This window comes from Apodemus sylvaticus, chromosome 15 (genome assembly GCF_947179515.1).
Source record: "Apodemus sylvaticus chromosome 15, mApoSyl1.1, whole genome shotgun sequence".
Classification (NCBI taxonomy): Eukaryota; Metazoa; Chordata; class Mammalia; order Rodentia; family Muridae; genus Apodemus; species Apodemus sylvaticus.
Genome location: NC_067486.1, coordinates 91,396 through 104,088, shown reverse-complemented (window position 1 = coordinate 104,088; position 12,693 = coordinate 91,396). Strand labels below are relative to the sequence as shown.

Genomic DNA, 12,693 nt, shown 5'->3' with positions numbered 1-12,693 from the left:
CTTTTCCTTGCTGGCACTTAGTGCTTCCTATAAAAGGCCACGTTATCTACCCATAATGTTCTGTATTCCAAAATCTTACTGATCCAACAGTCACCAGTAAGGGTCATTTTACCATGTGTCAATCACTGCCCAACAAGCAGGTTCTCTGGGGAAGTGTACAGTGGCATTCAGAGGGTGAAACTCCCAGGATGAGATTCTACCTGCCATGGGAAGGATCCTACCTCAAAACAATTGCACAACCTATTAGCATTTTAGCATACATACCAGGTTAATGGCATGACTGAAATTTCAAGTCATACAAGGCAAACAAAAAGATCAATGGCGATTTCTGTCAGAAGAAATAAAGACCAATTTACTGAATTCACCACAATGTCAGCATACAAAGGACAATAGCCATGCAGGTAGAAATAAATGCACATCACTGGCTGCACACCCTGGGTGGCTGTGGCCTTCCCACTCTCTGCACTGTTGTTTGTTTGTTTGTTTGTTTATTTTTGCTTTTCTTGAGACAGGGTTTCTCTGTATAGCCCTGGATGTCCTGGAACTCACTCTGTAGACCAGGCTATCCTTGAACTCAGAAATCCGCCTGCCTCTCTCTCCCAAGTGCTGGGATTAAAGGCATGTGCCACCACCACCCGGCTTTCTACAGTTTGTTGCTATGGTTTCAAAGTCTCATGGGATACCTCATTCTTTGTCGCATCTCCCTTTCTCATCTCTTCTATGTTAGATGTGCACAGGTGCAAGAGCCACAGAGAATTTTGTACACGGTGGCCAGTCACCACTTGGTAGCTCTGTTCATCTGACTTACCCTCTTGCCTCAGTTTCCTCTCCATACAATAGCACTGTCTGTCTTCTAACAGAGAAGTATCATGAGCACAAATGAAAAGAAACACAGCCTAGGCCCATCACACCCAAGGCCATCAGAGGTATGAATATTGTGGGATGTTATGGAATCCTGCCCCTGTTTCCTATGTTCAGACCTAATGGGAAGGATTTGCAATTACTAAACATAGACCCTGTGTCCTGGGGTAAGGAGCAAGCACCCACCCACCCCAACCCCAGGAGCCTGACTGGGCCTTTCCTACATGCTGAGCAGACACAAACTTTTATTTAAAACTTTAGCCTAAGTTGGTCCTTATACCAGTAGGAACCTTGGCCTGAGTCAAAGTGCCTATCACAGGACACTGGACCACTCATCTAGAAAGATGACACAATTTTCAGTCTTTGAGGTTGGTTCTACGTGTGGTCACTGCTGGTACTGGTAAGTTTTCCAAATATATGTTACAGCAGAGTTCTCAGGGTACAAGCAAACCTAACAGTCTGTCTCAGCCACATGCTCCAGTACACCTATTAAAGTTACAAATACTTATAAAAGCAGAGAAAGTAGTATACACTGTGACTTGAACCTTCCGTTCCCTCTCCACCTTATCTCTCACCCCGTTCCCTCCCTCCATCTACCCCTGAAGTCTACTGTATTTCCCCTTCTCAGTGAGATTGAAGCATCTTCCCTTGGACCCTCCTTATTACTTAGCTTCTTTGGGTCTGTGGGTTGTAGCATGGTTATCCTATGCTTTATGGCTAATATCTACTTATAAGTGACTATATATCATGTTTGTTTTTCTGGGTCTGGGTTACCTCACTCAGGGTGATCTTTTCTAGTTCTATCCATTTGCCTGCAAATCTCAGGATGTTTTTGCTTTTAATAGCTGAATAATATTCCATTGTATATGTATACCACATTTTCTTTATTCATTCTTCAGTTGAGAGAAATCTAGGTTTACAGTTTCTGGCTTTTACAAATAAAGTTATGGCTATAAATATAGTTGGACAAGTGTCTTTGTGGTATGGTGGAGCATCTTTTGAGTATATTTCCAGGAGTAGTATAGCTGGGTCTTGAGGTAGTTCAATTCCCAGTTTTCTGAGAAACTGCCAAATTGATTTTTAAAGTGGTTTCACAAGTTTGCACTCCCACTAGCAATGAAGGAATGTTCCCCTTGCTCCACAGCCTTACCAGCATGAGATATCACTTGACTTTTTGATCTTAGCCATTCTGACAGGTATAAGATGGGATCTCTGAATTGTTTTGATTTGCATTTCCCTGATGACTAAGGATGTTGAACATTTCTTTAAGTGCTTCCCAGCCATTAGAGATTCCTCTGTTGAGAATTCTCTGTTTAGCTTTGTACCCTATTTTTTTAATTGGGTTATTTGGTTTGTTGATGTATAATTTCTTGAGTTCTTTATATATTAGATATCAGCCCTCTTTCTGATATAGGATTGGTGTTGCCATTTTGTCCTATTGATGGTGTCCTTTGCCTTACAGAAGCCTTTCAGTTTCATGAGGTCCCATTTATTAATTATTGATCTTAGTGCCTAAGTTGCTGTTCTGTTCAGGAAGTTGTCTCCTGTGCCAATGTGTTCAAGACTGTTCCCTACTTTCTTGTCTATCATATTTAGTGTATCCAGTTACATGTTGAGGTCTTTGATCTACTTGGACTTGAATTTTGTATAAGGTGATAGATATGGATCTATTTGCATTCTTATGCATGCAGACATCTGGCTAGACCAGCAACATTTGTTGAAGATGCTTTCTTTTTTCCATTGTATAGTTTTGGCTTCTTTGTCAAAAATCAAGTATCTGTAGGTGTGTGGACGTACTTCTGAGTCTTTGATTTGATTCCATTGATCAATCTGTCTGTTTTTATGCCAATACCATATGGTTTTTATTACTACTGCTCTGTAGTACATTTTGAAATCAAGAATGATGCTACTTCTAGTTCTTTTATTTACAGGATTGTTTTAGCTATCCCAGGGTTTTTTTTTTTCCATGTGAAGTTGAAGATTGTTCTTTCAATGTCTATAAAGAATTGTGTTCAAGCCTGGGGAGGACAGAGAGAGAACTGGGAGAGAGAACCAGAATTGGTGGGAGCATCTCTAGGTCAAGCTAGAATGGAAATTCCCAGGAATCTATGAAGGTGACCCTAGCTAAGACTCCTTAGCAATGGGGAATATGGAACCTGAAATGGTCACCTCCTATAACCAGGCAGGATTTCTAATGGAAGGATGGGGACACTAATCCAGCCACAAAACCGTCAACCACAAATTGTCCTGCCTATATGTTCAGGGATAAAAATGGAGCAGAAATAGAGAGAATGGCCAACCAGTGACTGGCCAGCTTGAGACCCACGCCATGAGAGCCCACACCCGATGATATTCTGCTATACTTGCAGACAGAAGCCTCGCATAACTGTCATCCGAGAGGCTTCACTCAGCAGATGATGGAAACAGATGTAGAGACGCACAACCAAACAGTAGCCAAAACTCAAGGAATCTTGTGGAAGAAGCAGGAAGGGTTGAAGGAGCCAAAGAGGTCAAAGACACCACAAGAAAACCTACAGAATCAATTAACCTGGGCCCATAGGGGCTCATAGAAACTGAACTACCAACCAGAAAGTATAAATGGGACAGACCTAAGCCCCCCACATATATGTAACAGACATTTAGCTTAGTCTTCATGTAGGTTTCCTTACAGCAAGAGCAGGGTCTATCTGTGACTATGCTGCCTGCTTCCTTTCCACTAATTGGGCTGCCTAATCCTGCCTCAATAGGAGAAGATGAACCTAGTCCTACTGCAACTTGCTATGCCAAAGCAGATGATACCCATGGAAGGCCTCCCTTTCCCTCAAGTGACAATGACAATGACACTGACACCATGGTTATATTGCAAAGAGGAACCAATAAAGGGCCATGATCCCAAGTCTATCTGCAGGGTCCTGACATGAGGTAGATGTTTATAGAGTAGGCAAAGAGTGTTACAGCTAAGCAGCTAGTCAAGGTGCTTCCCATCAATCACTCACCTATCACTGTCTTAACTTCAATTTTTCCTGCCAGAAAGTCCGATAAGCTGTCAGCACTGTGTGAAATCTCTTCCTGGGAGACAAGTTCCTCCTTTGACTGGCACCAAGCTTCAGCCTTTCTTTTTCCTGAGCACAGAATTAACTCTTTGGACTTCATTGTTTCACTAGACCGACAGTGGACAAGAAGGACACCAATGACTCCTTAGAATTTCTCCTCTTCTGCCAACGGTTGCACTGTATTTAAAACAACACCTATCCCATTTGTTAAAGGGATATGACTGAGTGGGTGGACATAGCATGGTAGGGTTGCTTTTGTTGTTGAGTTTTGTACCTAGATTGTCAAAACACCAGACAGGGAAGCCACTGATCCTGCTGAGAGACAAAGAAGGGCTACATTGCACACTGGAGTATTGAGTGACTCCAGGCTACTCTTATATGGAAATAGAACCTTGTGTCTCTTCGGTGGAACATTCTAGAACAGAGTTCTCCCAGTAGGTGAGGAAAGAGAATGTAGTAAAGAACTAGTTGTAATTAAGTATATAATTAAGTCTCAGAGAAATCACCAGTTGGTGCATGCTGAGACTAACCAAGGAGGCAGAAAGACCTCAGGAGAGCAGAGCCCAGGCCCACTGATCATCTCTTTACAGCAGGCCTTGCTATGATCAGTGCCTGATAGCTGCGCCAGGCTTGTGCCTGGAGGAAGTTTCATCTATTCATCTCACAGGATGCCCCTTGAGGGAAATTACCACAGGAAAATGCCACCACTCTTCAGAATGCTATGGGTGATAAGCAAATGTCTCCTGTGAACTAATGAGACAGGTGGTTTCTGGTAGACAAGTTCCAGGTAGGATTGGTCGGAAAGACTAAGAGTTCTAAAAAGCTGGGAGGTCCAGGTTAACAAGCAACTGAACAATAATCAGTCATTCAGAGTGCTGAAACCATCATCCAAGTTCAGGTGAAGAAGGGAAGTCCTGGGAGGAATCGTGTCCAGAGGGGTGAAGGTGGGGCGCTATGCCTACTCCATATACATTATGCACACATATTTCATTTATAACTTCATAGACTGGAAATAATACAAACTGTTTTCCTGGGTTCTACGAGCTATTCCAAGCTGTTGAACTTCAAGGGTCCTGCAAAGCTAATCAAAATTAGTCCCTTGCTAATCAAAAGTGGGGTATGTAGTAGGGGCGAGGCTTATAGGCCTCAGCCTGGAACCCAGCTAGTTACACTAACTTCTTTCTAGTTGTAAAGGTCAGAATTGAACTGAATGGGAAGATACTCAGTATGAGGATACTAAGAAATCAATGCCCAAAAGTGCCCTGTGTGAAGCAGACTGCTCCAGACTCAGTGAGGAGGTGGGCAGGTCTTGAATCTTGCCACTGTCCTTGGTCCTTTTTTTCTGTTCAAGCCTTAAGAAATCTCACTGTGGGCTATGGAGAGGGACTGGTGTTGAACCTGTGTTTGCAAAAACAACTGTGACACACAGAATTCTTGCAAGGCTTCAGGACAAAGTCCAAGCTTAGGCCCATTGTATAAACTCACAAGCCAATTAGCTAGTCCTCATTCTTGTTCAGCTGGGGAAGACTTATGCAATGGAACATGCTGGGCTTGGGAGGACTGGTTCCTTTCTTAGTACAAGATATGTAGCTTTGGCAATGGCCAAGTTAGAAAGATGAAAACAAAACAAAACAAAACACCCTGAGGCCACGAGGGAAGCTGGCAGAAAGGGTTTCTGAACACTCTTGGAAGTAAATGTTTTCATTTCTCTACACCATAAACTTTGGTCCTCAAGTTCTCAAGAATTCAGCATAGCAGGGAGACTATGTTGCACCCCATGGGAAATGGTCAAACAGAACACAGCAAAGCTACAACCAATTCCAGAACAATATTAGAAAGAGATATCCATGCCTCTGGTTTTTATCTAATGAGGGAGTTAAGTAATGTCCCAACTGGGACATGCTATGAGAAAAGCTTATTTTTTCTGGCTCCAGTGCTTTCTAAAAATGGGTGTGTTGTGGCTGGCCAAGGCATCTGTCCAAAAATGAAAAGGCCACATACGGAAACCAAGAATATAAGGGGTCTTACCCTTCCTCCCAGAAGGTCAAGAAGATAACACACATACACACACACACTCCCAGCCCCCTCTCCTACATATACATCTCTCACATATACATACAGTACATACATACACACACCCTCCAGCGCCCTTCATCCCCCCTACACACACACACACACACACACACCACTCCTACAGGTGAGGTTAGGGACAGCTGAGACAAAGTCCCACCTTCCTACACCCATATCTAATAACTAATGGAGGGCAGCCACTTTGGGAATCAAGAGCAAAGGTCTGTTTACCTGCCTGGCCAGCCCATCTGACCTCAGAGAACAGCACCTGGACATAACATTTCTTCATTTGGCCAAGAAAATGCTGAAGGGGTTTGCAACCCCATAGGAAGAACAACAATATCAACCAACCAGACCTTCCCCCAGAGCTTCCAGGGACTAAAGCACCAACCTAAGAGTACCCATGGCTCCAGCCATATATGTAGCAGAGGATGGCCTTGTCGGACATCAATAGAAGGAGAGGCCCTTGGTCCTGTGAGGGCTCAATGCTCCAGTGTAGGGGAATGCTGGGGGTGGGGAGGCAGGAGTGGGTAAGTGGATGAGGGGACAGCCTCATAGAAGCAGGGGGAGGGGAGATGGGATGGAGTTTATGGAGGGGAAACTGGAAAAGGGGATAACATTTGAGATGTACATAAATAAAATATGCAATAAAAAAAGAAAATCCAAAAGCCAAGAATTATATAAAAGGAAGTTGCAGTGTGTGTGTGTGTTATGTATATACTTTCCAAATTGTCTTGGGCAGGTTGCAAGCTACTGAGGATGCTACTGTGAATAGACCCAATGCAGGAAAGGAGGCAGTCATAAACAGGGGAGGGACAACTTCATTTTAGTTTGTGTATTTTTCAACTCCCAGCACATAGTATTTCCTATAACTGTAAAAATGAACACATTGCCAACATTCCCTTTCTAAGATTGCCTTCCTGGTAGCCAATCAAAACCATTAAAAATGCTTCAACTCAGGGGCTTGAGAGACATAGCTCAGTGATTAAGAACACTGGCTACTTTTGCAGAAAGTACTTTTGTTCAATTCCCAGCACCTACATGACAGCTCATAATCATCCGTAACTACAGTCCCAGGGAATCTGACACTTTCTTCTTGCCAACTATAGACACTACACAAATACACATGTAGGCAAAACATTCACCCATGTTAAAAAAAGAACATGCTTCTAAAGCTTTCCCAAGTATTTCCACTTCTAAGAATAATAAAGCAATAAAGTGAAATGATGCTGGGGCAAGGTAAAAGTGGTTACTGGTTACAGCAGGCTAAGCAATCCTGTTTACCACTTAACTCATACCACCTCTAAACACAAGAAGGCTGGGTACTGCATATGACCAGCTACACGTCAGACAGGAAGCCAACAAGCCTTGTGTGAAAAAGCGAGGGAGCATAGCACCTTGTCTGTTCTCGGGTCCCTTCACCTGCACAGATAACACAGCTTTTGCCTATCAGGCAGATTGCCTCCAGCAAGCCCTGTGAACCCACTGATAAGGCTGTTAGACAATTTAAAAAACACAAGGGAAACATAAGTATGTGGTGGGAGGAAGCAAAGCAACAGACCTGAAGACCAAGCAGGCTAACCTCAGGGAAGCTCATACTCCACAGGATATTACATGTATTTGTAAATCTTCTCCATGTTTTCCAAGTTGCTAATTTTGAAACAATATAACTTCTACATCTGAGACATAATGCACCACTCAAGCAAATTGTGTCTAAACTTGGGAACTATGAGAAACAGCACACCATGGCATGCACATCCCTGCCTATGGATATGTGGCTCCCACAATAATCAAACTAGGACATGAAGAGGACAAAGCCACAGTACAGCCACAGGAAGGGCAATAACATTTCAAGTAAAGCTGAGTGGATGAAATGAGGCCTTTTAAAGAGTTTATGAGCTTCTCTATTGTCTTTCATAATGGACAAAACTCACCCTCTCCTTTAATCCTGAGCAGGTAGTTCAATAGTACCACCACCCAACTCCAGAACTTTCCATTTCCCAAACAGAAGGGCTGTCCCCATTTAAAAAATAAAAATAAAAAAAATAAAAAAAAAACTAACTCTGTGCCTAGCCCCTCCCAGCCCCTATCCTACTTTCTGCCCGTGCACTTGACTCTATGAACCGCATCTAAAACCTCACCTAATACCTCTTACAGTGTTTGTTCTTTTATATCTGGACATAGTAAAAGGTCCTCATACACTTGGAAGGACATGTCACTATTCCTTTCTTTATGAGGCTGAGTAATATTCTATGTCCATACTGTTGTATTTACACAGCTTGGGCTGCTTCCTTTTGTCTACGGTGAATGGCATGATTCTGAGCAGGATGTGCAGCCACTATTGACCTAGAGGCTTTGGTTGCTAATTCGCCCTGTGGATGGACTAGTAGGAATGTATTTCACCCACCCACCCACTCTCTGAGGCTACTTTTTTGTCAAAATGAAGACATTTAATGCTGAACTGCTGTGATGTCTGCAGCTCTGACCCTCCTCAGCTGCCAGGCCAGCTCTTGGCACTAATCAACTGCCCCTTAGAATTGGCAGTTTCAGAAAACAACAAACACAAGCTGCCCAGCTCCCAGGAAGTACAGTCCTTATCTCCCACTGACAGAGTGATGGTTGTTGAAGCAAACACTTTCCCAAGAAAGTACCAGGAAGGTTGGGCCTTCTGCTCTCTATGCCTTAGTTTCTACCCTGTAAAAGTGGCCACAGGGCCATCTTCTTCACAGAGACATTTGCACACAGATGTTTCTACAGCAGTATTTACTATAGCTAAGTTATAAAACCAGCTTTGATATCCAACAACAGAGTAATGCATAAAGAAAATATGGTTTAGATAACATTGAATCCCTTTCAGCCATTTAGAAAAATGAAGTCACATCATTTATGAGAAAATGGATACAAATGGAGAGACTCTCAATAAGACAAATACTGCCAATTTATCTCATTTGTGGTTCCTAGATATTATATAGATACACATGAGATCATATAGATATAATATGACATATAAGCGTAAGCTAAACTGTTAGAGGAACAGAGAGGACCAAGAGTGGCAGGTGTGTAAGAGGTGCTTATTTAAAAAAAAAAAAAGTGTGTGTAGATACCCGTGGAGACCAGAAGAGGTATCAGATACCCTGGAGCTAGAGTTACAGGAGGCTGTGATCTACTCAGGAAGGATGCTAGAAAACAAACTCAAACTCTAACCCTCTGCCAAAGCAGCAAGCACTCTCAACTACTGAGCCATGTCTCTAGCCCAAATCTATATTCTTTTTATGAATATAGAAGTACATTTTCAAGAGTTGTAATGAGTGGCACTGGGGGGGGGGTCCCTTTTCCTCTTACAGTAAGACTCACTATCTGACATCCATAAGAACCACGATGACAAGGACCTCCCCCAGCCATGTGCGGAGGGTTTTTGAGTTTTGAAGATAACTAAATATTAGGCAAATAAGCCTTTTTTTATTAAAATTGTAATTCGATTTTATTTTATATATGTTGTTATAATTGCCTGAATGTATGTATATGTGCTGTGTATTCTTCCTACCTGTAAATTTGAAGAATGCATTTAACCTCCTAGAACTGAGGTTAAAATCTGCTGTGTAGTGCCATGAGGAGTGCTAGTAAACAAAAGATGTTTTAAAATCCAAACTGCAGACAAAATTTTCAAACGTAATGATGGTGGCAAATCAAATAATCCCTTTTTAATATAGGGGAAGATTTACACCCACAGAAACAAAATGCATAGTATTAATAATAATCATTAACAATAAAGGCAGCAAGTGAAAGATGGTATGTAAATACAACAGGCTGAAATTAATTAAATTAGTTTTGATATTTCTTGGACTCAGTATTGAGATTTCCTTAGACTTTGGTCAGTCTCGTATGTGCATCTCACTTATAAACTCAAATCAATAGGACTAATTCTATACCACACCTCACTGGCTCAGAAACTCAGCCTCACATGGATGGTTTCACATTGTACACACACCAGCTTTACTAAAATGCCATAGAACTCAGCCTTTTAGACTGAGCACTCAAATGCTTTCAACACATTGGTAGCTATGTGGCTGTCAAACCCTCTACCTGTAGGCAACCACTCCAATGCCTACCAGGTCCTTTTCCACCCAGGTCCTGGCATCTCTAGCCTGGTTCTATTAGATGATTTATCTGTTCTGGGAATTTCATATAAAGAGAGTAACATAACACAGAGATGCATGATTTTTTTTTTTTTGATACAAGGCCTCATGTGCCCCAGTTTAGCCTTAAACTCACTATGTAGCTGAAGATGACCTTGAACTTCTGATCTTCCTGCCTCTACCTTCTGAGTATTAGGATAACAATATCTAATTTACATGCCAGGGATCAAACACATGCTTCATGCATGCTAGGGAAGCATGTTCCCAATTGAGCTACATCCCAGGCCCTAGTAACATGTTTTCACTGATGGTGTGCACACATACGCTGGTGTTTCTGTCCATCTCAGTACCTAATGATATTCTCTTAAGTACAGACTAGACTTTTTTTAGTCCATTTATCCAATAATAATCAATTTCTCCCAAGAATAATGGTTCTATGCTTTCAGTAACTCTGAAGCAAAGCGCTTGCCTAGCTCCAGCTTGGCATTCACTAAGTACACAGGGATAGATGGCACAGTTCAAACACCCAGCTCACCTTCTCCTGGGTTGACTTGACCACACTGGATACCTCCCCGACTGTCAGCTGCAAGGACTGTGGCTGTGGGTCCTTCTGGAAAGAGAGATGCAGTGGACCCTGTAAGAGAGAGGCTGTATGAAGAGGAATCCATAAGTGTAGTCTGGGTTTTATTTATTTTTAAATACATACTTGCTACAAAACTTAAAAAACTGTAACAAAACATCCCAGCAATGGTTAAGTATCAGTAGGTTTATGCATGCACACTCTCACAGGCACACACACACACACAGAGAGAGAGAGAGAGAGAAAGAGAGAGAGAGAGAGAGAGAGAGAGAGAGGAGGGAGAGAAGAGAGAGAAGGGAGAAGAGAGAACCAGACAATGTTGAATCTTGCTCAGCACTTGGCAAACAGGATCCCACAAGGAGGAAATGATGGAAATGGTCACTGACTCAAAGATGAAGCAAAGAAGCCTTGTGCTGAGTCCTAAGGTTCAGAATGGAGAGAAGAGCACAAGGCAGGCTGTGGGTGCACCTTCCCCTCTCAGTTGTCTCCTCCTTACTAAGGAAATGCTTCCTGGCACTTGAGGTGCCGTCTCCCTTCTCCTCTTTCACTGCTGGGCAAAAACCCAGATCCTGGCATCTCTCTGGGATGTGAAATGACACAGAAGGCTACTGACTGGAAATGAACCTGTCTAGTGGCTGTGTCTGAGTCTTTACCTTACAGCCCTCTAAGCTACCTGGTTCCCCAGCCACATGGTTCAATAACTCCATGCATTCTCCAGTGAACTCTTGTGGCTTTCTTGTGGCTTTATTTATTTACTTACTTACTTATTTGTGTGTGTGTGTGTGTGTGTGTGTGTGTGTGAACGTTTGTGTGAATGCAAGCACATGCCTGTCACAGTCCATACATGGAGATCAGAGGAAATTCTTGGCTCTCAGTCCTCACCTTTGTTCAACCTTGTTTGAGATAGTCTCTATGCACAAGGCTACCTGCCAATGAACTTCCAGGAATTTTCATGCTCTTATCTCACCATATGAGCTCTAAGGTTATAAAGACACATGCTACCACACCTGACTTTCACATGCATTCTGTGGATTCAAACTCAGATCTTCACACTTGTATGTTTACTCATTGAACCAGTTTTCTCTTTTTCTAGTGCAGCAGAAGGGGGTGGTGTCTTTTAAGTTAAAAATTCCAAATGAGGAATGGGGATATAGCTCAGATGTCCAAGTTTCTATCTAGCATACATGAGGCTTTAGATTCTATTGGCATGGTGATACAAAGTGCTGAAATCCTAGTACTTAAGAGGTGGAGGGAGAAAGATCAGATGTTGAAAGCTACTCTTGACTACATAGTGAGCTCGATACCAGCCTAGGTTATAAGAGACCCTATTTTGGTTGTTGTTTATTTGTTTGTTTTTATTTTTAAATCTCCAAATGGCAGATATATTAAACCAATGCCATAAGGGAGTAAAATTGATGCCTTATAAAAGTAAATAAGGGGTTAGACAGCAAATCAAGGACTGTCCTCTTAAAATGAATATTCTAGAAAGTCCCAGCTTGTATATCAAGATGCCCTTAGATTGAAACCTTCTTTAACTTTTCCTGCCAGAGAGCCTTTACTGTCTTAACTTCTGACTGGGTGGCGAGGAGTTACTGCCCTTTGTGTGTCCTATAAGCCAGGACTCCATGGCAGTGAGCTAGTTACCTATGTGAATATGAGCAAAGATAGAAGACAGAACTGGCATGTGATCAGACCAGAGATGCTCTGGCAGGCCTAATGCAAAACAGCCATGACATAACTCTCTCCTGATTTTTCAAGAATCCCCAGAGATCAAAGTCAAATACAAAATACAGTTCATTCAGATTTAGAATTTAGAACCTCACATGTGCTAACGGCACCTATCTTACTCCTCAATTATGAGAGGTGGGTAAAAATATACATGACAGAGAGGATGAAATCACCATGTCAAGGCTGTTCTGGAAGAATCTGGGACTGGAGCTGATTTTGGGAGGAGCAACTGGCCAAAGACTATGAACTTGCTGAAGTCACTGCA

At 42.3% G+C, this 12,693-nt stretch overlaps 1 protein-coding gene across 3 annotated transcripts in view; it reads right to left on the bottom strand.

The window, feature by feature from the left end:
- The window catches only part of C2cd2 (C2 calcium dependent domain containing 2), a 64,141-nt gene that overhangs the window by 43,467 nt on the left and 7,981 nt on the right, over positions 1-12,693 (bottom strand). For 2 of the 3 annotated variants that reach the window (XM_052159249.1, XM_052159248.1), the window contains exon 2: positions 10,656-10,754. In XM_052159249.1, the coding sequence (XP_052015209.1) occupies positions 10,656-10,754 (99 nt within the window). The remainder of the gene's footprint in view (positions 1-10,655; positions 10,755-12,693) is intronic. The other variant, XM_052159250.1, reaches the window with a different exon arrangement.